Source organism: Capricornis sumatraensis, chromosome 16, assembly GCF_032405125.1.
Source record: "Capricornis sumatraensis isolate serow.1 chromosome 16, serow.2, whole genome shotgun sequence".
In the NCBI taxonomy this organism is placed as follows: Eukaryota; Metazoa; Chordata; class Mammalia; order Artiodactyla; family Bovidae; genus Capricornis; species Capricornis sumatraensis.
The window spans coordinates 52,518,778-52,545,579 of NC_091084.1; the positions used below are offsets into that span (position 1 = coordinate 52,518,778).

General features: G+C 49.7%; 1 protein-coding gene across 3 annotated transcripts in view; it reads right to left on the bottom strand.

Moving 5' to 3' along the window:
- Positions 1-3,050: 3,050 nt before the first annotated feature.
- The window catches only part of CLPB (ClpB family mitochondrial disaggregase), a 138,801-nt gene continuing 115,049 nt past the window's right edge, over positions 3,051-26,802 (bottom strand). For all 3 annotated transcript variants that reach the window (XM_068988823.1, XM_068988822.1, XM_068988821.1), the window contains 9 exons: positions 17,510-17,587; positions 16,254-16,309; positions 10,897-10,941; positions 10,367-10,528; positions 5,030-5,186; positions 4,190-4,263; positions 3,902-4,021; positions 3,708-3,812; positions 3,051-3,323 (listed from right to left, as the gene is read on the bottom strand). In XM_068988823.1, the coding sequence (XP_068844924.1) occupies positions 3,075-3,323; positions 3,708-3,812; positions 3,902-4,021; positions 4,190-4,263; positions 5,030-5,186; positions 10,367-10,528; positions 10,897-10,941; positions 16,254-16,309; positions 17,510-17,587 (1,046 nt within the window). In that variant the 3' untranslated portion in view covers positions 3,051-3,074. The remainder of the gene's footprint in view (positions 3,324-3,707; positions 3,813-3,901; positions 4,022-4,189; positions 4,264-5,029; positions 5,187-10,366; positions 10,529-10,896; positions 10,942-16,253; positions 16,310-17,509; positions 17,588-26,802) is intronic.

A 26,802-nucleotide genomic window follows, 5' to 3' on the forward strand; every position in this document is an offset into this window, starting at 1 on the left:
GGGTCCAACATCACCTACAAGGTCTAGCTGAGTCTCTAGAAGTGATACTCAAGCTTCTCAGAATCAGAGGGTCTGCTCTGTCCCTTATTCTCTTCTCAGAAAGGTGGCCATTGGATTTTCCTGTATAAAAGCTATCTGGTTTTCAGTTATATGTCTGCTGGTCCTGGCCACAGTTGACTGAACCAAGACTGGCAGCCGGGCATAAGAACTTTATCCAACAGGAGAGCTCCACACGGGATGGTCACTTAGTGACTTAATTAGATCCTCTATGGGAGTCTGAACAGAAAACAGAATGAGAGAAGAAACAGAGATAGCAGGAGAGGAAGAAGCAGAGAATGAATTGTAAAGTGCTAATAATAACAGCAAGTCACAGGCCCTGTGGTACTGGATTAGAACCGTAGGCGTCAATATGGACTCATGGTTTTTAATAATATACAGATGGACAGATACAGTAATAAATTCAGTTGTGTGTGACACATGTATTAACATATACACATTTATTTATTTCCTAGCTTTGTGTGCTGAAAAGGTCTAGAAGCAATGACACTTCAGGGGCACTGAATATACCACCTTGGTTTCTAAGTACCATTCTCAAATAAGAAGAATCAGGAGTTGCTGAGAGAAATGGCTGAAGTCAGGGCTGGGACAAGAAAAGTCTAAGTAACTTTGGAACACCTTGTGGCGTCAGAAAATAAGGTAACACTAAAAAAATGATGGGGCAACATTGAAACAACACAGGAGCCAACTTGAGAGCTCCCAATGGCCAAATCTAGGCCATATGAGCAATGAAATAAACTCTATTAGTAGGCTACAACCCACAGACTAAAACAAACATTCATTAGTTTTACTCATAGGTAAATTATTGAATAAATAAATGGGAGAAAAGAGACAGCTGTTCCTTACAGAAGAATACCAATTAATACATATAGATGGAATAAGAAAACAATGTCATCATTAGGCAAATATAATATTAATGTTTGTTAAAAGCAAGAGCCAGCTGGGAAGATCCCCTGGAGAAGGAAATGGCAACCCACTCCAGTATTCTTGCTTGGAGAATCCCAAGGTCATAGGAGCCTGGCAGGCTACAGTCCATAGGGTCACAAAGAGTCAGACACGACGGAGTGACTAACGCGTTTACATTTACAAGATGGATGCTAAAATCAATGGGCAAAATTCTATGGATAAATAAGACATTTGTACAGTTTCCATCTTTCCATGAGATTCTTATTCATTTCAAAGGGAAAATTAGTAATCTTACAGTGGAGAAACTGGTATACACAACCTGAGCATGTACCACCTGCTCTGAGTTATAAGGATGGGCATAGCATCACTTGAGGGCTAATCTTGACCAAAATGGAGACCCTCAATCTAGCATGTGAAAACAGCAGACAAACCCAAATTAAGAGACACTCTACAAATTTAACTGACCTGGAGATTTCAAAAGTGTCAAGGTCATAAAAGGCAAAGAAGGATGAACTGTCACAGGTTGAAGGAGATAAAGGAAACACAACAAGATGCAACACGGGATCCTCGACTGGATTCTGGACCAGGAAAAGGACATCAGTGGGAAAAATGGCAAAATCTGAATGCCTAGAGATTAGCTAATAGTACCATATCATGTTAATTTCCTGGTTCTAATAATTATAATTTAATAATTTTTAACACATGGTTGGTGAAGGGTACATGGAACTCTACTATTGTGGTCATTTCCTGTAAGTCTAAAATCATTTCAGAACAAGAAGTAAAAACAACAACAACAACAACAACAAAAAACTGCTACTAATAAAGAGTGGCAGTCGCTGAGGTACAGAGCGGCAGACAGCTCCTGAGGGGCTGGATGATGCCTGCTGCAGCATCTGCTGGAGCCCATGTCCCAGCTTCCGGCTGCCCCACACCTGCCGTTTTATGATATTCCCCCATCACCTGAGGGACTGTGATTCCTGTCTCCATTTTCTGCTTCCTGGAAGAGACTTTCTGACACCAAAGGAGGGTTTCCAAAGTGGCCCTTCAGGGGAGGCTGATGGCATAGTCCTCAATGGTGGCTACTGCAGATGGTTCCCAAGGATGTACGTACCAAGCCTTGCTGTGCCCTGCTTATTAAGCTGAGGCTGAACACGCCTGGCGTGTGGAAAGCCTTGGTGGATGGTGTGCAGTCCCTCTGCTTAGTGACTAACATGCAGACTGCACGAGGGAGCTGTCTATCCCATGTTCACTTAGCTAGGACCATGGTATAGATGGGGCTGAGGCAGACTCCATGGCCATCTGGGTACACCCCAACCCAAGGATCCCCCTACAGTTCTCCACTGTCTATGTTGTTGGTCGCCTGCAGGAGGCCCCGCAGAGTTAAGCTTGCTTGGTCATTTGGTGCTTCTGTCCAGACCCCATGTAGGGTAGGGTAGTACCCAGCCTTCTTTCTAAAGATGCCCTATGCTGGCCTAGTTCCAAGGCTGGAGAGACGTGGTCTGGTCTAACTCCTGAACATGGGGCAGGGAGGAATAGTAGCTATGATATGGCAGTGGAAGGGGGAAGGGTTCCGAGAGTCCCTTCCCCTTGGAATTCTAGGGCATGGGAAAGAGGAAGCAATGGCTTAAATGCAGAAGCTCTGTGTCTGGGCCTCTGACTTCTCTGCTCCCTGTGGAGACATTCTGGGGACTCAGCAGCATGAGAGCCAGCAGAGGGTAGCAGGTCACAGCCTGGTCTCTGTCTTTTTCCAGCCAGATCAGTTCTCAGTTGCCATACTTCTGAGTTTCCAGAAAACATGATAAAGTTCCAGAGGCTCCAGGACATGAGGATCACGCTGAAGGACAGAGATGAGGGACCTCCCTCTTCTCCCTGCTGTAAAGCGGGCAGAGGAGCAGCTCCCCTCCCAGAGACCTGAGAGCACACGTGGGGCCCACAACGAAGGGGCTAGGGTGGGGCTGAGAAGGCATCTTCCAGGGGCTGTGCGGAGGTAACATGCCTTAGGCTGGATGGAGAGGGGTGAGAAGCAGGAGGGGAAGGTAGGTCGGTCACCACGCCACAGCCAAGGGGGCTTTATTAGGTGTTGAGGGCACGTATGGGCAGGTAGGTAGACGCTAGAGGGTGTGGCACACCTTCTCAGGGTGGAGTGGTGCCTGGATGTCCAATTTGCGGGTCTTGCTGTCCTTATCGATGATCTCCAGTCGCAGCTTGGGGGGACGCCTCTCGGCCTGGGGTGAGGGCAGTTCAGGACTCTTGAGCAGCTGCTTGTCTGAGTCCTCCACAGTGATGCGCAGGGTGCAGCCCCCCGGCAGCAGGTCCTGCTCATAGGCAGCCGCCAGCTGGTTCACCACTCGGCGCTCCACCTGCAGGCGGTAGGGGAAGCTGTCATCATTGCCAAAGCCTGGAGGCCCAGCTGTCACTTGCTGCCTGGGCAAGTACTTACTCAAAGCTTCAGTTTTTTCATCTGCAAAGGGCTAACAACATGAGCTTGCAGGACGGTACTAACAAGTCAGTACAATCAATTTCTGAGGTTCCCAGCCCCAGTTCCCTGACGCTGGTAGGAGTTCAAACTCATTTACCCTCTTGGACAGTGGTTTTATTTGATTATATTGTTTCTGGTTCTGAAGGGGCGTCTGCTCTGGGTAAGGAAAACCCCAGCCTGCCTGGACAGGCTGGGAGCGCAGCAAATGGGCCTAGGGGCACCAGGGAGGGAGGTGTGGAGGTGCCTCACTTCTCTCAGGGCTCACCTCATGCTTGATGGAGCGGGCGCCATAGTGTACGTTGTAGCCTTCGACCAACACGTCCGCCACCTCACGGTCCCAGAGCAGTGTGATGTTGTGCCTTTGCTTGGCCTGGGACAGGTCAGACAGCAGCATGTCTGTATGTGGCCCAGGGCTTTCTAGATGTTCTGCCCCCACCCACGGGAAGTCCCTGCTCTTACTCTCTTGGCCCAGAAATTCAACTCCTTGTTGACAAGTTGGATGAGCTCCGAGTGGCAGAAGGGGAGGAAGTAGACGATCTCATTGATTCGTCCCAGAAACTCATCTCTCCGGAAGTGAGCCTGCAGGGCCAGGTTAGGGATGAGGTGAGCTTAGTGACCCAGAGTGGGTAAAGGAATTAGTGGACCCTACTGGGGAAGATACAGGTGGGAGGGCTTCCACATCTTCACGATGGCTAAGGTGATCCCCTCCAACTCGAGGCTCCAGCAAGAAGGACAAGGAACTCTTACTTTTAGGATGGGGCGAATCACGTTTTCCTTGAAGTTCTTTGAGATGGTGATCTTGTCACTGATCTGGACATCCCCTGTGGAGACAGAAACATAAACTGCCTGCTCCCTACACCTGGGACCTTTGGGAGCTGTGCTGCACCTTGGCTCCATGACAAGAGCCTGGTCTTGCCCCTGACAGTCTGTGTGATCCTGGTCAACATCTCAGGAGCTCTGGGCTTCGGCCTTCTCATCACCTGCACAATCAGAGGACTGGATTGCATACTTCCCGGGCCCTTCTAGTGTTCATGTGTGGTAGGAATTGCATGAAGGCGGGGAGGAGAGAGGAGAAGAGTCAGGACCGAGACTTGAGTCCCAAGTTGTAAGAAGGGGGCTAGAGAGTGCAATCCTAGACAGAAGGCTGATAGACGCAGTGTCCACCCTGACACACTCCCCTTTCCAGAACTTTCCAGGGCCCACCCGTGCCCACCTCCAGGTTTCCGACCTGCCATCCCCTTGCTGCACCAAAGTGTCCCTCCCTGTTAAGTGCATATCCCTTCAGTCCCCTGAGACCATGGCCTCCTCCTGGCCCCACACCTTGGGGTGGCTCTGTCCCTGCCTCTGTCTGGAGCCCTCCTGTCACCTGAGAGGCCTGGGGCTTTCTTGCGGAAGTAGGGGCACTGTCTGTTGGCCTCCCTCCACTATCTAGTTGGGTGCTTGGTGTCTAGTCAGGGCCAGTGAGGGAGAGATGCCAGCCAGGATCTTCATCTGTCCCTGGGACCCCAATGCCATCCTTCCCCCGGAGCAGTGTGGCAGCCGTGTCACTTGACTGTTTGGCCAGAGAGCACGGGCCACATGCCATACCAAGGTTCTCGGCGATCCGGTTACGGCTCATCTCCAAAGCTTCCTGCCTCAGCTGCAGCGCATGCTGTGCTATCTCGTCGCTGGCCACGTTCGAGGTCATGATGAAGATGGCGTCCTTGCAGTCGATGGTCTTGCCTTTTCCATCTGTCAGCCGGCCCTGGGAAGGAGCAGCAACTGCATGGTCAGGGAGCGGTAAGGCTGGGCACCTCTTCCAGGAGGTCTCTCCAGAACCCTCTCCCCCTTGCAGTCGGCGCTCCCTTCTCTGGGGTCTCTGAGCACTCTTCTCACACCTCGGTTTCAGTGCTCACCTGCTGGGAGAGCCACCAGGTGAGACTGCATCTGCTGCCTGGCATCTCTCAGGGCACCCAGAAGCCAGTCTGACTGTATAAGCAGCCATCCAACACACTATCCTGGAGGCCTGCTGCGGGTGGAGCTCTGTGTTGGGGCACTGGGGACTCACTGAGCCTGACACGCTTCAGTCTAGAGGAGTGAGGCCAGGAAACAAGCAGTCAGAATTCAGTGGGTTAGACATTATGATAAAGGAAAGGCCAGGCTGCTATAGGAGGTCAGAGCGTATTCTACAGGGCCACTGTGAAGGCCAGATAAATGAACTGAAACAGGTACAATCTCTGCATCTTTGGAGCCATCCTCTGGCCTAGGATAAAAAATAATGTTCTTCCTTTAATCAACGTGGGAAGTTGCCTTGGAATCTTTCGTTTTTTTCTAGAAGTGACACAGAAGAAAACATCTTTACTAGACACAAATGCACCAAGGAAAGAGAAAAGGGGCAACAATAAGGGGAAGAGACAGAAGAACCAGAAGAGTGTAGCTGTCCGGGGCCGCTCAGCTTAAGGCGAGGAACTCTGCCCACTCAGCAAACCTCACGGCTCTCCTGGTACAACAGCACTCTGCAGTCATTTGTAAGGAAGCATAGGGGCTTTCCTCGTGGCTGAGTGGAAAAGAATCCGCCTGCCAACACAGGAGATGTGAGTTTGATCTGGGTTGGGAAGATCCCTTGGAAAGAAAATGGCAACCCACTCAAGTATTCTTGCCTGGGAAATCCCATGGACAGAGAAGCCTGGTGGGCCACAGTCCACAGGGTTGCAGAAGTGTTGGACACGACTTAGCAACTAAAACAACAATGACATATGAAAGCAATACTCAGTGCCCTGCTGAGAGGAACTGGTGGAATCTGCTGTGATGGGCACCCACGGCCACCCCTGGGGCCCTGCTGGGTGCCTCTGTGAGGGTAGGGTCTGGGTCTTGTTCTCACCAGGTCTTAGAACAGTGCCTGGCATAGAGTAGTCCTCAGCACTTGCTTGCACACTGAATCCTCACCACCCCTACAAAGAAACTAAGGCTCCAAGAGCTTAGTTTGTACAAGGTCTCACAGCTGGAACACGGTACAGCTGAGACTCTACTGAATGGTCTCACCCCAGCACCCCTGTCTTTCACTGTATACCAGGCTCCTGGGGCCATACCAACAGTGTGGGATAAAGGAGGCTTCATGAAATTTTCTTTCCTAAATAAAAACTTCTCAGAGTTCTTCTAAATTCAATTTGCATCCTTTGATCCTGACTGGAGAGAAGCTAAGCTACTGGGTCAGGTGTGGGGAGAGGTAGACCTTGGGAATTCACCGGGGGTTGCAGACAAAGTATAGCTTCTGCCAATTCTGAGAGCATGGCTCTAGGGAGAGGTCACTGACAGCCTGCGGGGGCCCTGCCCTGGCCAGCGATGCTGGGCCCTGCCCCGGCCTCAGGCAACCATTCCTTCTTAAGTATGTTCCTTTCCCTGGTGGCGAGGGCCTCACTCAAGGTCAGCCCTTGCTTCTAAAGCAGATGCAAAGGCAGACTAGCCCTAGCACTCAGAGGTAAAAAAGACAGGCATATGCATTAACTGAGCACCTACTGTGTACTGGGCATGGTACCAAGTGCTTTTCTGCCTCACTTTACCCTGGCTCGTGGCACAGGCCTTTCAGGAAGTGTTAGCTCCAAGGGCGTCTATTCAAAGGGGGCCTTGAGATCCAGTCCTGGTCACTCCCCCGTCCCAGCCTTGAGTGGGAAGAGAAGGAAGGGTACAAGCAGATGTTCCTGAGCTTGGCCATGAGCGCCCCACTTCACTCCCTGCCTACGAGATACAACACGACATATCCACTGAGGGCAGTCCTAGTTTTGGGGACCAGATCTGCATGCGTGTGGGATGTGCCCAAGTGCGCGCGGATGACCCCGCTGTGTTCGCAGTGCTCATCCCTGAGGACTGAGCGCACACACGGCTGTACTGGCCAGAGCAATAACCGGCGGCCATTTCGTTCTGAGAGATCAAAGCTCTGCTCATAACGGGGCCTGAGGATGGGTCCCGGGTGGGCGAGGGGAGCAGGTGCAGTGCATGACTGACCCAAGGGTGACTTCCAGTGTTTGCACCTCCTCCTCCGAGTCCTTGGCAACAAATGCGTCCCAAAGAGGGAGCTGTGGCTGACCCACCTCCCAGCTGGAGTGCACGCATGTGGGTGAGGTGTCAATGCTCACTGCAGGGTCACAGGGGCTGCTCCCCCTCTGGCCCCCATTTCTGTCCTTGAAGGGAGGCGCAGAGAGTGGGCTTCCTGGGACTTCTGCCCTAAGCTGTAGGTCTGGGGTCAACTGGGAAGTGAGCTGCATTACCTCTGCTTGGTGAGAGCTTTGGTAGGGCTCCCACTTTTCTGGGCCTAAGCTTGGGAGATCTGGGATGGGTGGCTCTGGGGTGGGGGGCGCACTTCTCTATGCCCCTTAGTCCTACTGATCCTAGGGCAGCACTCACCACAGTGGCTGAACTGCTTTTTGCTGCCTGTCTCCCCCTCACCCCCGAGCACTGAGGCAGGGGCTGTGTCTGTTCTGCCTGTTTCCCCTCTGCCTGCCTGCACTAAATCACACTCTTCTCGTTTGCCTCCTACTCTCTGGCAATTCTCTCTGCTCACCAGACTCACCAGGTGAGAGAGCTCGTCCATTCCTGTGGCTTCTGTTACTCTTTCTGTGCTGAAGCACTCCTGAGTCTACTTTCGGCGCAGACCTCTCTTGCACTCCAGACAAGCAACTTCCTAGACATCTCCATCTGGCAGTACCCCAGGCATTTCATTTTCAACACTTCCAAACCTTAGCTCCTCACCTTCCTCAGTCTGTTGCTCACCCCGCTGAGTTCCCTGCCTCAGCTGATAGCAGCAGAACCCATGGGCCACCCAGGCCAGAGACACTTCCGCTGGTCACTCCTGTCACCTCCCTGTCTCCTCACTTGGGAGTTCTCTCCATCCAGTGGCCCTGCTGTAGAGCAGGTCTCCCCAGCCCTCACCTGGGCTCTTCAACAGTCTCCTTGCTGGTCCCTCTCCTTCCTTCTAGTCCATTTGCTCACTGCTGCCTACAGGAGCTTTATAAAAGGAAAATCCGATCATGCTTTTCTCTTGCCTAAAGTCTTTGAAGGCTTCTTCCTCTCCAACAAATAAATCCATACTCCTCTGCCTGGGATTCTAACCTGCCCCTGTCTATCTCACCCATCTACCTCCACCATTCTGTTCTCACCCTCCCTCACAGTCGGGCAATTACTGAAAAGCTGTAGTCCTCTGGATGGAGCAGGCTGCCTCACACCTCTGTGCCTGCACACAAGCTGTCTACTGCCAACCCTAACATACTGAATTAAGTTAGTTGATGGGGTGTTTCCCCTGGTGCTGGGGGCTCTGAGAATGCCTGGAGAGAGACAAGGTGTCTGGGAGTTATTATTTAAGCTGTGCATTCTAGAACTGGAGTGCCTGGGTTCAAACTCTCGATTTCCTCTTCCCAGCTGTGTGACCATGGATGAATCAGTTATCTCACTTTATCTCAGTTTCTACATTTGTCACACTGAGGTAGTAATAATGACTATCTTCATATGATTATTGGGAAGATTAAAGGAGTTCATAAAACAGTGCCTTGCACATAAAGTACAAAAATGCCAACTTTATCGCATCTCTTTTCTACCTGATAGGCAGGGAGCTCCCAGAGGGCAGGTTTGGGTCTGGTCCATAAGCTGTGTACCTGAATCCCATTAACAGTCTAGAATGGAGTGGGGGGAGTATCAGAGCACAGGTGTGGGAAACAGAATATGTGACCTTTGAAGGACTGGCCTTCATTGCTCAGTAGGAGTTCTCAGGATAGGGAGCAGATAAGAGCCTAGGAAGAGGGCAATAAAACTGGGGCAGCCAAGGATGCTGGGCTCGGAGGGGCGGACAGTGAGTGAGCAGCTGTGGGGACATTTGGACCTGGCTCTGGCTGGCTTGGTACCTGGTGTGCTATTTGGTCCAGGAGTATCCATTCCTGTATCTCATCAGCGAACCTGTGACATTTTGGGAAGCAAACCCCTTTCCATTTTCCCAGGGCTGGATGGGGCTGAGTGGAAAGGCGGGCTGGACTTGGTCTGCCCATGTGCTGGCTTAACACAGCCTCTGCATGGGAGCAGAAGGAAGGCCTCACCTGGAACAGGTGGATGTCAGCCCCTCCCCTGACAGTAAGCCCTCCCTCCCCTGATCAAGATAAGGAGAGGTACAACAGGGAGACCTGCGCTCTGGGACCAGACGTATCTTGAGACCTTTTCTGGCTCCTCTGTACAGTAGCTCTGCGGCCTTGGGCAGGTCATTTACAACCTCTTGAACTTGTTTCTACATCTGTTATAAAAGGTTTCTACCTTGCCTGGCTATTGTGATGATTAGCAATAAAGTGTGCAATGTCTTTAGCACAAGCCTACTACATAGACTGTGCTGAATAAAAGGAAGCTATTCCTCGGTCAGTTGAGAGGGAGACTGTTCTTGTTTGTGATGAGCCAGGAGCTATTCAGGAGAAGAACGCTCCATAAGCCAGGGCACCACCATTCCATCATCACTGCAATGGTCACAGACAGCAGTAACATTACTAACATTTTAAAGAACTGGTGAAGATGATGGAAGGAAGGAGTAGGAGCTGTCTGAGTGAGAAACTCTTGGAGCTTACTGGATCCAGCCTCCCTGTTTTTCACATGAGGTTCCTAGAGATGGAGCTGAGCTAGAACTAAAAATTCAGGTCTCTCTCTCTCCTGGCACTTCTGCCCCATTCTGTCTCTTTAAAAGGGACCCTGGGCAGCCACAACATTTCAACTTTTGGGCCGTGCTTGTTTTTCCTGGAGTGCCCAGTCTGGGCCCTGGTCCAGAGAAGGGGTGAAGCCACATCTGCTAACTGACTGAATGTACACACGAGGAAGCAGGAACTTGATGAATGACTGACTCTGGATCCACAGGTCCTGCTGCTCATAGCCCCCTCATACCTACAGGTGTCCCCCAGCCAAACCCAGCCCAAGCTGACTCACCTCATCAAACAGCTGCAGCATGATGGTGAGCACATCTGGGTGGGCTTTGTCTACCTCATCAAAGAGCACCACGGCATTGGGGCACTGCTTCAGCTTCTTGGTCAGCTGGCCACCCTCCTCGTGGCCAATGTAGCCCGGTGGGGACCCGATGAACTTGGCCACCTGGTGGAAGGAAAGAATTAAGTTAGGAAGGCCTTTCCATCCTTTCAGTTTCCAATATGGGGCATGCACGGTAAGCTGGCTTTGTATACTGTTAAGACTGCCTGTTTCAACAAGGTAAGGTTATCTCTTGGGGTGGAAGAAATCCTGCTGTGATAGGAGAGCAGCTGGATCTCTTCTGTGTTTATTTTTCAGAGCAAATCTTATGCAAAACAGATCAGGGACCCCACTGTGTACATATGTCCCCAAAGGACAAATTCCAAGGCTGCTGTAATTATCTCAGGCTTGAATGACAAGTCACATCAAAATACTCAGGCAGAGTCATGTTAGCAGGCTCTCCAAACCACACTTCACCAAGGACTCTCACTCACCTCATGCCGCTCCTGGAATTCAGACATGTCTAGCCTGATGAAACCCTGTGTGGAAACAAGCAGGAGTCCATTTGAAGGCAGGAAGGCAGAGGGAAGGGCTAAGGAAGTGAGCATCTCAAATATCTTCCAGGCTTTCAAGCCACACCAAGCCAAGATTTGCTATCCCATTCTCATGACACAGTGTTTTCTGGCTCGTTGTCTCCTTTTCTGTCCACTCATCCCCTAAATGATTCTCTCACTCCCTACCTTAGTACACCCAGGTCATGTCCCTGCCCTTAAACTGGCCAGGAAAGTCTTTCTTTTCAGGCTTCTACCAAGCCTGATCACCACACCATCCACTTATCACACATTTCCTGAAGGCATCCTGTGTGTGCTGAGCACTAGAGCTATGCCTCTGTCCTCTAGGAGCACCGGAGTGGGACAGGCTGATACAGACAAAGTCAGCCACCACCAGCGTGGATCATGACGAGTTGGAGGGGAGCAACAGACACCCAGACAGCTCCATGGTGCCCTCCACTCTGCAAGTCTACATGGGTACAAGTCCCTTTGCTTTAGTGTTCTTTTATTTTTCAAAGAGTGTAGTTGATTTGAAAAGCTGTTAATTTCAAGGGTACAGCAAAGTGATTCAGTTATACCCACACACAAACACACACATATATTCTTTTTCAGATTCTTTTCCATTACAGGTTATTACAAGACATTGAATATAGTTCCCTGTGCTATACAGTAGGTCCTTATTGTTTCTCTTTTTTATAAATAGTAGTATATATCTGTTAATTAACTGTTAATTTATCCACTCCCCATTTCCCCTTTGGTAACTACAAGTTCATTTTCTGCCTGTGAGTCTATTTCTATTGTGTAAATAAGGTCATTTGTATCACTTTTTAGGCTGTATAGAAAAATGATATCACATGATTTTTGTCTTTCTCTGACTTACTTTATATAGTTTGATAATTTCTAGGTCCATCCATGTTGCTGCAAATGGCATTATTTCATTCTTTTTGATGGCTTAATAATAGTCCACCCCGCCTCCCCATGCATTCCTCCATCGATGGACATTTAGGTTGCTGCCATGTCCTGGCTATTGTAAATACTGCTACTATGAACACTGGGGTACATGTATCTTTTTGAATTCTAACTTTCATCATCTTCAGAAATATGCCCAGGAGTAGGACTGCTGCATTATATAACTCTAGCTTTTTTTTTTTTTTAAGAATCTCCATACTGTTTTCCAGAGTGGTTCCACCAATTTACATTTCCACCAACAATGAAGGAGGGTTCCCTTTTCTCTACACCCTAGTTTACATTTCTTTTAAACTAATAAATCTTATCTACATGTTTTTACATCATTAAAGAGCTCTCAACACTGCTTGCAGCCCTTCTCTCTCCATGGTTGGGCCTGCAGTGCTTTCCAAGGAGGTGGCCTCCTGGGTGAGGCCCTACCATAATTAGCCCTAGGGATAGAACACTGTCTAGAGTGGGATTTGCGAGTTAACATAGCAGAAAGCCCTCTCCTTTCCATGAAGAACTCAGGGACTTTGGGTGTTATAAGGGCATTCAGAGGTGCCCTGTCTCTCCACCCAGATAAGGGTTCCCCAGAGACTCCTCAGGCTCCTCTCCTACTGGCACCCACTGACTACACTTCTCTTGAGAGCTGAGGAACAGGGGGTGCCAAGACCTGAGAGGGAGGTAGTAATGCCTATACCTGAAATGCAGGCCATATTGTAGTTCAGCTGCTGGTCAGAAATTCACTCTGTGAAGTATTCTAGTTTTCTCTGTCCTGTCACTCTGTACCTGGGGTATAGGGTGGCAGAAAGAGCCCTGGACTCGGCTTCCAACCCCAGTTCTCCACTGTCTGTGCCCTTGACCAGGCTGCCTCCCCTTTTAGAGCTGCTGTTTCTTCACCCTACGTCCTCTCCTTGTTTCACCAGAGGCCTGAGGACAGGGCCTAACCCAAGAGGTGGGAAAGGCCCCAGAGAAGTTCTTAAGGCCACGAGGGGTGATCACTGCTATCAAGCATGAAGCATTAGCCAGTAAGCATCTTCACAGGGCCCCAGGCAGCTCAGCCAAGAGAGACACAGGCTTCAGGGAGGGTAGGAAGACAGACATGGGGAAGCTGGGAGTGCTGGAGGAAATGGGCTGGAAGCCACGAGATGGGCATCTGATAACAGCTGACATTGAGTGCTTACTATGTGCTTGGCAATGTTCTAAGCAAGCTATAAAGGGCTTAGAACGTGTGTAAGTCTAAGAGATAAGTACTATTACCATCCCCCCTTACAGATGAGAAGACTGAGTCATGGATTAAAGTAATTTGCCCAGGGTCTCAAACCGACAATCAGGCTCCAGTCTGCGCTCTTACCCTCTATACTCTATTGCCTCATATTTCCCACTCCCTCAATCAGCTGGGCTTTTGGCATCTTCATCTTAAGGGTTCTGAGTTTTGTGCCCAGAACCAGTGTCAGTCAATGTCCTACGATAACAGGGAGTATAGACTTCAGTGCTTACTTACTCTTATGTCAAGATACTAAGGACTTCTACTGATCTGCTAAATAACTGAACAAATCTCAGGGCTTGATTTTCTTAGCTGGAATAATTTTGGTTTTACATGATCTTAGTTTAGGGTTATCTAGAAGTGAGGCAACAATAATAACAATAGTGAAAGTGAAAGTGAAGTCACTCAGTTGTGTCCGACTCTTTGCGACCCCATGGACTGTAGCCCACCAGTCTCCTAAGTCCATGGGATTTTCCAGGCAAGAATACTGGAGTGGGTTGCCATTTCTTTTCCAGGGGATCTTCCCGACCCAGGGATCGAACCCGGGTCTCCTGCATTGCAGTCAGACACTTTATCGTCTGAGCTACCAGGGAAGCAAGTAATAACAACAGTATCCAACATGTATTGATTGCTTACTAATGTGCCAAGAATAGTGCGCAGCATTTTACATCATTATCTCACTTAACCTTCATGATAATCCAGTGAGATAGGTACCATTATTGAACCCATTTTACAGATGAGGAAACTGATGTAAACAGAGATCTCAGCCAACTCCACAGAGTACTTTAGAGCTGAACTCAGATCCCTGCTCTTGATCCCTTCATCATACTGATGCTATAACTATGGTCTTTAGAGCTCCACACCCTACCTCAGGATGAAATCACAGGATGCTATTCAGGTTTTTTTCTCAAGGATTATTAACTCTAATAATGGAAGTTAACAAAGCTGCTCAATTCAGGAAAAACAGTGGAGTTTAATGAGAGAAAAACAAACTCATAGGAGGTCTGATAAAGAAATTATAAAAATGTGCAAACAGGGATTTCTCTGGCAGACCAATGGTTAAGACTTTGTGTATCCACTGCAGGGGGGTGTGGGATCAATTCCTGGTCAGGGAACAAATATCCCATATGCTGTGTGTTGTTGCCAAAATAAGAAAAAAGTACAAGTCTTTGTGAGGTAGCCAAGTCTGGAGGTATCAGTGACTCTTTTCAAATGAGGGAACTAAGGTACGAGAAAGCCAGAGCTTGGATTTAAGTCACCAACTCCCAGGCCAGTGCTCGTTCATTGAGTGAGCCCTCCTTTACACTGGGCCCTGTAGATGACACTCCCCACACATCAGTCCTTGGATCCTGGCAACATCAGGTATCCTGGTTAGACAGCTTACAATTCAGAACCCTCAGATTATAAAGGCATGTCTCAAACATGCCTGTTACATGGCCAGAGAATGTCTGTGCTAAACACAGATGTTGTAATGAGCTGATCCACAGGGCTGGTGAAGGTAGGAGTTTTATAAAAGTACCAACTCTGATTTAAAAATAAAATATATGGATGATGATATTGGGATTCTCATGCCCCTCGTCTCCCTATGTGACACGAGGACAAAAAGGACAGGTTTACAATCTAGTCTTTTCTTGCAGTAGAGAACAATGGTATTGAGAGAATAGTTGACAGACTGGATTCTCGTTTTACTTCTTCCTCTAATAGGTGATCTTGGGCCCTTAACGTTGTAGGGTCTCAGTTTTCTCATCTGAAAAGTGGTTCTAATTTGGCATTTAAGCTATTTTCCTTGTAAGATCAACTAAGACAATAGATGGGAGTGCTGTGAAAGGACGGAGTGATGGATAAATATGAGACAAGGGATCAGGTACTTGATGGGTGTTAGAGCCTGAGCTCGCTGTGATTCACAGTATTTCACTTGATGCTCACAATAATCTTAGACACAGGACTGATTAGCTTCACTTTGAGGCAACAGCTGAAACTTGGAGGGGTAAAGCAACCTGCCTAGGTCCAGTAGAACCTGCGCCAAGGAATGGCTGACTCCAGAGTCTGGATCACCCAGCCCACTATATCCGAGGGGAGACGGTGATACTTCCGTCTCCTAGGTGAGGCATGCACTGAAGGATGCCATTGTCAGCTTTCAGGACACCCTTCACAAGTTGAAATCTGCCTCTCGTTTAGATGCTCCAACTGAAAAAAGACTTGCACCGTCCGTCTTTTATCAAGCCCTTTCTCCTTTCTACACCAGCAAGTCAGCAGATACTTTCCTTCTACTTCCACTGTTTATGAAGACATATTAAGACAGCTTGGATAAGGAGATTATAATTTGTAATTAAATATTAACCTTTCTGACAGTATTAAAATTAAACCACTCAGAATTCTTCATCCCTAATCAGGTGGTTCCTGCCCGTAACTACATCTTCCCTAATAGTCTCACTAGTTTATGGCCCTTCCCAGAGTGCTAATTGTTTCAATCGCTGCCAACCTGATGAATTGTCCTAAAAACGCTGTTTCGGTTGGAGCATATCAGCATGCCGTGCGCTGTTTCTTGCCTGCCTGCCTGTCGAGTGGGTCTGCGGTGGCTTCGGTTGAGGCAGCTCATAGCTACTGGCAGAGTCAGCAGAAGGGGCCATGGACGCAGCTCAGGAGGACATGGCCTCAGCTACCTTGTTTCCTGTGGCTGCCAGGCGCTCAGAGAGGTGGTGGAGGGGGAGCCGGGCCACAGCAGGACAGGAGTTGGCCAGGACTCTGTTGCTGGCAGAGCTCTGGGCAGTTCCTTATCACCTCAGCTAGGGAGGCTTTCCACAGAAATTAGACAAGGGCACCAACGGTTGTGGGCAACCTGTGACGCCTCCAGACTGGGAAGCTAGGAGGAAGAGAAATGTCTGGTTTTAAGTTGAAATGTTTCTGCAGTCTGTAAGGACTGCTCTGACATTTTTCTCTGTGTGAAACAATTTCTTGTCAGCCTTAGAAAGCCAAACTTAGCAGGTCTTGGAAAGCCAGAGTCTGAACAAGGGGATGGGTACTTGTGGGAGGGAGTGGTGGGCTCTCCATGGCCTGCCAATTGCGCCTAGGTTCCAGTCCTTACCTTTTTGGCATCTTTGTGCATATATTTGGCTGTCTGCTTGGCCAGTTCTGTTTTTCCTAGTAGAAGGAAAAGAGAAGTATTGGGTTAGGAGATGACTATCTCCTGGAATGAAAGAATATCAGAAATGCATGGATGCTGGAAATAATACATGTTATGGAAGGGAACACTGAGGCTCAGAAAGGGCGACTCTCAAAGTCACCAAGGGAAAACTGATGGTAAATCTGGGACCAGAATCAGAGTCTGCATTGTATCTTGCTTTTTCTGTGGATGGGGACTGAAACTTTTCCTCTGCAGTAGCATCTAAAAGTGGAAGGTTGACTCATACAATCCAGAGCCATCTTGTTCTTTGAATCCCAACACAAACCTTGCTTTTCCTTGACTTCCTGGCTCACTGTACTGTCTATCTCTGGACATCCATGGTCTTGCCATCTAAGCTAGGCCCTGGAGCCACAAGGCCAAACAGAGGCTGGGAGAGGATAGAAACCACCCCTCCATGGCTTTACAGCTTTACTTTGTAACATAAAGAAAGGATGACGATACCAGAGTGTTGGCTCTGAAAGGCCATTTGGTATAATGGTCAAGGCTTTGGAAGTCACTGCATGTCTAGTATGGGTCAAGTTCTATGGTACAGTGTGAAGTGACAGTAACCCTTTGGGACCCTACATCTGAGGCAGCATCCATGAAGATGCTGAGGGGGAAGAGGAAGCTACAGATGCAGGTAATTCCCCATAAAGATAATGGGAGGGCAGCGATGGTGGGACTGTGCGGATAGAGAGTGAGAGGGTAAGAACACTTCAGAGAATCCAGCCCAACTGGCTATAAAAATCCCCAACCAATTTTACTGCAACCAGTTCTGCTATGCACTTAGCACTGTGCTGACCATCAGTGGCTTTCTTTAGCTTCCTAGAGGGTTCTGGCCCAGGATACACTAGATAAGGCTGGTGGCCTGGGCAGTGGAGGTGGTTCAATCACTCCTACAGGGCAGTGTCTGGGGTTGCAGAGTGGCTGGACCAGGACTAACAGGCCCCCAAGGGCCTGGCCCTCCTGGCGACTCAGGCCCTGCACCACGGCTTCCAGAGGGAGAGGCACAATCCCAGCTGTCCCAACGTGGCAGGTGATCCTCTGCTGGCTCTGTAAGTCGAAGGCAGTTGTTTTGGGAGCTGGAGCTGAACTAGAGGAGGGTTGTTTGACTCTGGCCCATAGCAGCTGGGGCTCCCCCAGCTCTCCTCCCCACAGGCTGATCTACTCCCTGTTACCTATTCCAGATGATCCTAAGAAGAGGAAGACCAGGGGGTGTTCTTCGTCGTACCAGCCATTCTCCTTCCTCCGGATCGCTATGGCCAAACACACAAGACGGGAGGACAGGGAGGGAGGCAGATAAATCAATGACACAAAAGGCAGGATAATTATCACTAAGTATACAATATGTTTTACTGCTCTGCGCCCACTCAAAGTCCTCACTACCATTAGTGCTGCCTAATCTGATTAGCTGGCAAGGCCCCTAGAGACACCTAATCAGGTTAGCATGGATTTGGAAAGCTGCCCAGAGCAGATTTCGGATAAAGTTTTCCAGGATGAGCACTCAGCGTTGCCAGGGAAACTGAAAGGCTGGTGGATGGTGAATGGAGGTGAAGGGGGTGGGGGACTGGTGAAGGAGAATTGGAGAGGAACTTTAGCTCTCGGCTGGTGACCCATCTACTCATAACTGGTTGGCGGCTGAGCCTCCCCCTATGCAAATGGGAGAGGCAGAAGCCCATGGCAGGGCCTTGTGGACTTGGGGTGTGAGCTCTGAACTCTTTCCCATTTGGGGGAAGTAAGGTCTGCTGTTAGGAAATACAGCCAAATATACTTTCTGGAAGCCAGTCAAGGGTACTGTGGAGCTCAGGGCAAGGAAGGGTGAGCCACTTGCTAGCACCTCCACAAACCATGGCCTCCACTGGACAGAGGTGCACGAGGGGAACAGACATGTACCAAGTTTCTTGGGGTTCAGCTCTGTTACAGTAAGCGCTGACCTTTCCTCTCCATGAGGAAATACATAATCAAGGGCTCTGCATGCCACACAGAGCGGGAGAACCAGGCTCAGAAGCATCACCCAAGTATAAGAGTAAGGAGCAGAATGAGGCAGAACTATCCGAAGAATCATTTATTTAATAAATGATTAAATAAATATTATCTCCTAGGCCCAATGGAAAAATCGCCAACATTTTATTACTCAAGACCCATACAGATAACCCTGAGTGGAAAATATTATTTTCAATTCCATCAGATTGAACAGGAAACTGAAACAAGAGATAAAGATATCTGCCCAAGTCACATAACTAGTAGGTTACCAGCTGACTGGTGGAGATTGGTAGAGTTGCATTGCTAAACCTGTCTTCTATTTTGGTCACATATGGTTACAAAAAGTGGGATTAATTTGGGTTGCATAAATGGAAACACACGGTCGGAAGCAGGAAGGGGTGAGAGCGCTGTGCAATGTCAAGGTTGGTCTGCAGATGGAACAACATATATGGTCTGCTCTTCAGAGAGCTGAGGGGAGATGAGCAAAGGGATATATGTCAGAGGACAAGGCCTGGAAACCAAGTCAATGGAGAAGGAGTTGACAGTCTTAGGGAAGCGTCTTCAGTTTTGAGGAGCAAAGATCCTACATACTATACACTGTGTGGTATAATCTGTGTGGCTGGGTTTCATAGAAGTGGCTGGAGACATCAGGGAAGGCCTTCAGAAGTGGAACTCATGATAGATGAGACTACGCAGGATCTGGAGGGGAAGAGGTGGCAGTATGACAGAGGTGGTGGCGGGGACAGGAATGAACACGAGTAGCTGTGGGCGGGATCAGATCACAGAGGTCTCGAATGCCTGTCTTAGGAGTACAGGTCCACACTGTGGGCTTTCTCACCTCAATCTCTAATGCTTCTTCCTAAGATACTTTCTAGTTCTGGCCTCAGAAGAAACAGAAACTGTCCGTGGATACCGGACAAGCCACTCTGCATGCCCGGATTCTCTCCCTGAGATTTCTGAGAGGAGTCTGAGAAACCACTCAGTCTATCCTCTCCCTTGGGTTAGGCTCAGATCATCTCAGAACTGACTGGCTTGGTCCTCTGGAAGATCGGCCATGAGGGGAACACACAGGCCTCCCGGTACCCGAAGGCTAGGCATGAAGACAAAGAAGCCCCAGCCAGGCGAGAGGGGAGGCCCCAGTGTCCTGACAGAAGCAACACCCTGTGGGTGAGGGTGTTTGGGGAGGTAGAGACCTATAAAATGACAAAGGCTGGACTTCTGTGAATATACGTGTAGGATGTGTGCTGAGGTAAAGGTGCGAGTGGAGGGGTTATCTGAAAGGAGTCACTTTTCCAAAAGTTTGCTAAGTTGAGAATCTAGGTTTGAAAGAAGCTGAGCATAAACTGGATTCAGGCTTCATGGCGGGTATCTGGGGAGGCCAAAGTACCCAGGCATCACTCAAATGGGGAGCCTGGGGAGAGGGGTTCCCCAGGTGTCATGAACCTGGGGTTCTGATCTTGACTTCTCTTTCACGAAGCTTCCCAGCCCACCAAGAGCTGCATGCCTCTGGGCTAAGCAGTTCAAAAACACTATGGAGAACATGGAATTGGATTATGCCTGGGGCCATCATTCCCCCCTTCTTTTCTAATAACGCACCTGGGAGAGAGCTCTTTATAATGCCAAGCAGACTCCACTGCACAGCTGTCCCTGGTCAATTCTGCTGGACTCAGGGCATGAGTCTGGGGTGGGCTCGATCTGGGCCCCCCGTGAAACAGGCAAAATGCCAACCATTAAACAATTACAACTCTGGATATTTCTAATAATATCTGAGGAGAAAAACGGCCAAGCAGATGGTGTCCGACAGAATGAAAAATGGAAGTAGCTAGGACAGACTGAAGAAGGCAGGCCCATGGGTGTGTGGTTGGTAGGGTGGCTGAGGGCTAAGACTGGGAATCTTAGGGTCCTGTCAGGCTGGGACAGAGACCTGGCTGGGTCCACTTGGGATGTGGCCACAGATATTTGTGCTCTCACTGTGGACAAGCAAATGAGCAGCTACTTCCTCTGCTAGCACTTCAGAGCCTATGAAGAACTTCTGTAGACGTAACTTCATTTGAGGCTGGTTACAGACCCATGAGGCAGGCAGGGCACGTAACTTGATTCCCATTTTACAGATGAGATCATACACATAAAGAAGTGAGGGGACCTGCTCAAGGTTACACAGGTAAATAAATGGACCTGGGCTTTACCCCTGGTGCTGGCCAGCTCTTGAACCTGAGCTGAGCTTAGAGGGAGGAGCTGGCTGTTTCTCACACGGCGCCCCCTCATTCCCTCACCTCCCCTGCAAAGTTGCTCCTCTGCAGTCTTTCAGTCTGGCTGCCTCAGTCACTCCACACGTGGTCTCAGGAGCCCCTGCCCTTGACCATCTCTTGACCAGTGCTCTCTGGGCTTGAGATGGGTCTCAAGGTCCCCGGAGCAGGAAGCTCAGCCCATCTGGGCCGTCTCATCTCTGGGGCTCCAACAGGCTTGGCAGCCTCTCCACATGCTGGACCAGTGACAGGGTCCCCTTGCTGGGTTCTTCTGGCCATGTGGACCACTACCATTCACCCTACATCTCACCTGCAACAACTCTTCTGGCTTACTCCATATCACATCTGCCCCAATAACCCCCATGTTCATCGATGGGGCGGTGCGGTGGGGAGGGCAGGAGCTACAGGATCTGCTTTGGGGTCTCGGCTCTGTCGCTTATTAGCTGACTTTGAGCACAACACTTACTCCTTTAGAAGCTTGGTTTCTTCATCTCTAAAATGGAACTAGCCATACCTGCTCAGTAGGCCCCTCATGAAGATTAAAATGAGTTAATGGTTATGAAAGTGATTTGTAAGTTGCAAAAAAAAAAAAATAAAATAAAATAATAAGAAGAAGAATAAAAATAACAGTAGTCATAGCAGCAGTGGGGGCACAAGCCGTTAGCCATGCTATTTTACAGATAGCCCTTTCATCCTTACAATACTTCAGAGAAGAAAGCATCTCTCTCCATGTTACAGAGGAGGAGGCTGAGGTTCAGAGAGGGACAATGGGAAGGTTTCATCTGTCTGCACCCTCATATCAGGGGGAGGGTTAAGTCCCAATTTGATTGTGTATTTCGTGGGTGTATGTCCTAGGCCCATTTCCTGAGGGACTTTTGCAAAACACTGCTATAATGTGTGCTGACCAAATGAATTAATTGTTGGTCTTCCTGGAATCACAAGGGGGCAAAGAACAGATTTTTCAGCTCCCATTTTACAGAGAAGAGTGATGCCTGGATCCAGGAGTCTCTTACGGCTCCAGGTGGTTATTATTACCCTTGGGTAAAGAAGGCTTCCATTCTCTTCTTAACGTCCCTCCAGGGAGCCTTATCCATTTGTTCAGCAAAAAAGTTCTGTGTTGAGTGCTGGGGCACCTACAAAGAAACCGAAAACAGGTCTGCACCTCTTGGGTGAACGCTGCTATGAAAACTGTGAGTGCCAAGTGGTATGGAGTACTATGAAAAGTGTGGGAAACGCTATTTGTTTCTGACTGTGACTTGGAGCCGAAGCACAAGGGGGAGATGGCTAGGCAGCCTCGATATGATGGGACCTTCCAGGAGGAAAGCTCTGGTGTGTGCAAAAACCAAGTGAGACAAAAGAACTGCCTCCTCCTCCCATGCCAGGCCTTTGCCTCCATCTAGCTCAAGGTTTTGGGGGAGTCTGGGTAGGCTGACTCGTCTCTCCTGATAAGTTCTACTGATGCAGCAGAATTTTTTTTTTTAACCTAACCTGGAACAGTTTGCCCCATGCTTGTGCCACCTCCTAGGGGAACCTATCCTTCAGAGGAATTCCACAGTTCAGTCACCTAAATGTCTATTAGTATCTTCTGTCTAAGCTTACAGGTTCAAGGGGCACAGCTCAACAAAGTGCCTGCTTCTGGTGCTCTGGGTTTGGTGGATGATGAGAGAAAAGCTCTCTTTTTAGTCTGTCAGGAGTATGCTTTCTGAAGGCAAACTATTGCTACTGAGGCGTCAACGTACTAAAATTGCAAATAGCTTTTGCTGAGCCCACCCACTGTGTGTGGGCACCTCACAGGCTATGGTTAGGCTAAGGTTAGGGACCCTATGGGTTAGGGACCACTGGAGGGAAGACTGACACCCTTCCAGAAAGAGGCTGAGATCAGAATCTGTACTCAGGAGAGGCAGAACCTCAAGATGTGTTTAGACTTTGTTCATCTGAGTTTACTTGAGTTCAACAACCTTTTACATACCCACGTGCCAACTCCGGGAAAACAGACCTGAAAGAGAGTTAGTTTCTGACTTTTACAGGGAGAAAGACATACAAACTGATGCTACGTGGTAAGTCCAACAAAAAAGTGTCCACAGGAAGTGCAAAGAAAGGCCCTGCACCAGGTGGAGAGTTAAGGAAAGCTTCCTGGATAAGGCACGGGTCAGGTCCTGGAAGGCAGGCAGAAGGGCAGAGCAGTCCAGACAATGAGAAGAGCAGGGGCACAGGAGGGACTTCTGAAGTGGGGAGGTGGAACTTAAGAAGCCTTCTAAATTAATCACTACCTCTCTATAACTCAGGGATGATCTGGGTGTATTTCTCAGATTACAAACAGGACTCCCAAGGAGAGTCCAGAAAGCTAGCTGCAGCACTCAGGAAGATTACACTTCTGGATTAGTCAAAGAGAGAGGTGGAGTATGAGATAGGATGGTGCACCTACTGTGTGTATATGGGTGATATTAAAGTTGAATTCAGGTCAGAGCCAGGCTTAGAAGAGCGGTCAACGTGGTAGAGCTTCCTTGGGGAGTTCACAGGCTTCAGAGTCAATGGGGACCAGATGCAATGGGCTTTGGGCATAGGCCTCTGGTCAGAGGAAGCCACTGGGAAGCCTCCACAGGTGCAGGCTACCCAGAAGAGGTTTCTTGGAGCAGGTCTGGGGAATGGGATGTCACCTCAAAGGGTCAAAGGCTGACTAGTATGGGTATTGTAAACAACAATTTTGCTAAACTCACATTCTTAGTATGCTTGTGAACAACTAGGAAGCAGGCATAACAGCTTCTCTTCTTTCCTCAGAGCACATCACAGAGATGGACAAGGGGCCATAACCAAAGTAATTAATGTGACAAACTGCACTAAGCATCTACCTTGATTGGAGGGCTGTGCCAGGAACTGGGAAAACAAAAATGATTCAGTCAGGGTCTCTGCCCTCAGGTGTCTACAGTCTATTGCTCCTGAAATATAAAAACCAGCCTGAGGGTGGGAGACGGGCAGGGCTAGGGTGGGGAAGGGGCCAGAAGAAAGGGAGTTTCAAGCAGAGAGGGCAGCATCAACAAATATAGGCAGGAGATCAATGCAGCAGGGCGTTGACCCAATGTGCAGAGCAGCCATTGTGCACAGTGGGCGGGGGGGCGGGGGGGGTGGGGTGGGTGGGGGGGCGGGGGCAGCTGGGGAAGTGGGGGAGGGCAGCAGGAGTGGGCCCTAATGCCAGGCCAGGGCAGTCACTCTAGAATTTTACACAGGGTTCTTCTGTTTTGTTTTCACAGTGTACAAAGCTGATTCTAGCTAGGGAGAAGTGATTATAGGGGTAGAAAAGGAGGCAGAGAGACCAACGAGGAGACCACCACTAGGTTCGGACAGGAGACACTGAGGTCCTGAGCTGGAGGTCCTCAGTGGTATTAGGAATGGAGGGGGAGAGGCTAGGTGCGAGATCTATTTAAGAGGTAGAATGATAGAACTTGAAGGGCTGTAAGGGGAAGGAAGGGCCAAGGAAATATCTAAGCTTCTACTCAGGAGACCAGGGAATGGTAGGGCCTTTACTGAGACAGGAAAACGGGAGGTGAGGGGGTGGAGGAGGGGAGCAGAGTCTAGATCTGCACAGACAGCTGGCTGCCTTTCTGAGGATGGTGGGCACAGAGGCTCTGAGCTCCCACTAGAACAGGCATCCTTCCCTTCTCCATGATCAAAAACAGCTCAGGATTCTGGAAGGAGAACCTCACACTCGATGTCAGTGCTCTGGCTTGTGGTCTGCACGCTGGCCCTGCTTTGGCTCCAGTGACCTGAGTAGACCAGAGAGGCCATGGGGGCCCGGGCTGTGGGGTCGGTGCTTCATCTCCTCCATTTGTAAGGTGGTAACTATGCGCCAGCCTTGCTAGAAGCCCTGCAGCTGGGGATCACACTGATAAATTCACTGTATTACTTTGCACAAATCAATATCCCAGCACTTACCAGGGGTTGATGTGACCGAAATTGGTTTCAGCCAATTCGTGAGGGTAATAAATGGCCATTTATCAAATCAATTCATTCTGCGGCACTTCTTTGGCTGCCCAGCCTCATGGTACCTCTGGGGTGCCAGGCTCCACCCAGCCAGCACACATCTGACACTAGCTGAGAGCACCCAGGGAGCACCCTGGCCTGCCCTCTAGACCCGCCCCACTCTCCTGCACCTGCTTCAGTCCTGAGGCCCTGCCACAGACTCCGACCCAGAGAGTGCCTCATGCTTCATGGGAGCTGGAAGCTGAACACACTCTGACTGTTAGGAGTGTGATCCCTGGCTGCAGGTCTTCTAGCAAGGTGGGCGAAAAGTTACCACCTTACAAATGGAAGGGAATGTACTAACCCCACAGCCCAGGCCCCCACGCCCTCTGTCTTTTCCAGAAGCACTGGAGGCATAGCAGGGTCACCCTTCACACCACAGGACAAGGAGCAGAGCGTTCCAGATCTGAGGCAGAGTGTGGGTAACAGACGGAGCTATGGGTAGGACAAGGCACTTGGCAGACATTCTGACAGCCCCTAGGGGTGGGGAGTGGAACCATCTACTCCTGCTCTGGGCTGGCAGCAGGGAGAGACAAGGAGAAGGACCAGGGGAAGAGGCCAGTCTGGGGCTGGGACTAGGGATCAGTCTCAGATTGACAGAAACACTGTGGGCCTGACCACAGTGCCCAACGCTGGACAGTAAACATCTAGAGGAGGGGACTGGGTTTTATTGAGAACTGTCTGGTACATACTGGAGACAGCATATGCTTTACAGTCCTGTAGTCCTGAGTCTGGATCCCTGGTACAAAGGTGAGGAAACTGATGCTCAAAGAAACTGACTGACGAGCCTGAGGTGCATAGCTGGTAAGTGGCCCACCTGCCATTTGAGCCCTGGCTGACTGAATTCTTTCCACTTTAATGTCCTCCTCCCTCCCCTACTTCTGAGAGTCTCACAACTTATGGGCTTGAGAAGCTGGTGAGAAACAGATCAGAGGAGTGGGCAACATGTGAGGAAATGGCTGTGTAAGAAGTGGAGGGTAAATACTATGACAGCAGCTATAGCTCTGGCCCAAGTGGACATGAGACTCTAGTAGAACCTGCTTCTCAGGCCTTGGCTCGGCCACTATCTCTCCAATGGGCTCCTCCTCCTCTCTTCAACCCAAGAGCTCCCAAGGTCTCCTCTCCTTTTACCCCAGACATGGCCTTGGCAAAGAAGTGGGGGTTGCCACCTCAAGCTGAGGGTGGCTGTCTGTATTCAGACCCAAGAGGGCAGCCTGATGAGGTTTGGGCCTGAGTAGTGGGGACTTTTGTCTTCATAGAAGCCTTCCCTGGCTCCTGGGTTTGCCTGCAGGTAGCCTCTGCCCTCCAGCTGCTGAGGCAGATCTGGTCTGAGGGCTCCTTTCAACTGCTGATGGCCAGGTCATGACCTGAACATGAGTCCCACTGGTGTGTGAGGATGATGGAGATGGGCTGGGCCCAGTGTGTCACAGGGATGACTGCCTTCATTGTTCACTGACTCCTCTGGGACGCCACGATTTCAGCTTCATGTCTCCTTTTACAAGTGAGCAGAACTTGGTGCTGGGTGTGGCAGCTGCTGGGCTGCATCTGGTGGGACTAGAGGCAGCACTGGATGCACCTGACCAAGACGTCGCAAGGAAGAGGCTTTTAAATCTGAGCTGAGCATTAGCTCACCTGAAGGGCCTCTCAGAATATAGACTTCTGGTCCATCGCCAGAGCTTCTGATCCCACAGGTCTGGGGTCAGATCTACATTCTAACAAGTTCCCAGAGAATGCTGATGCTACTGGTCCAGAGACCACTTTGAGAACCACTGCCTCGGGGGATACTCCCTTGTCTAAGTCAGAAATAGGGTTCCCTTGCCCTTGCCTCATCTGTCTTGAGATTACCCTGAGGGAGCCATGCACCTCAGGAGAACAATGGTGAGGCCACCATCCTGAGCACAACCCCAGTTTTCTCTCTTTCCACTGGGCAGTGCATGGGCAGGAAGATCAGGAGATGAGGGGTGATATCAGCAGACAGTCTAGATCCCAAGGTGGCATAAGCGCTTCTGAGATGGAGAAGGCACTCAAGACTTGCACAGGATGTTTTCCATAAAATTGAGCCAGCCTCCGACAAATTATATTGAAGGATGGCGCAGTCCCCGCTGGGAGACAGGAGACCAAAGCTCTAGTTCTGGCTCAGTTATGACAATACTAGTGATGGGAAAACTCTTGTTCCTCTCCGGGTCTCAGTTTCTCCACCTGAAAAGTGGGGGTGGGGGGGGTCA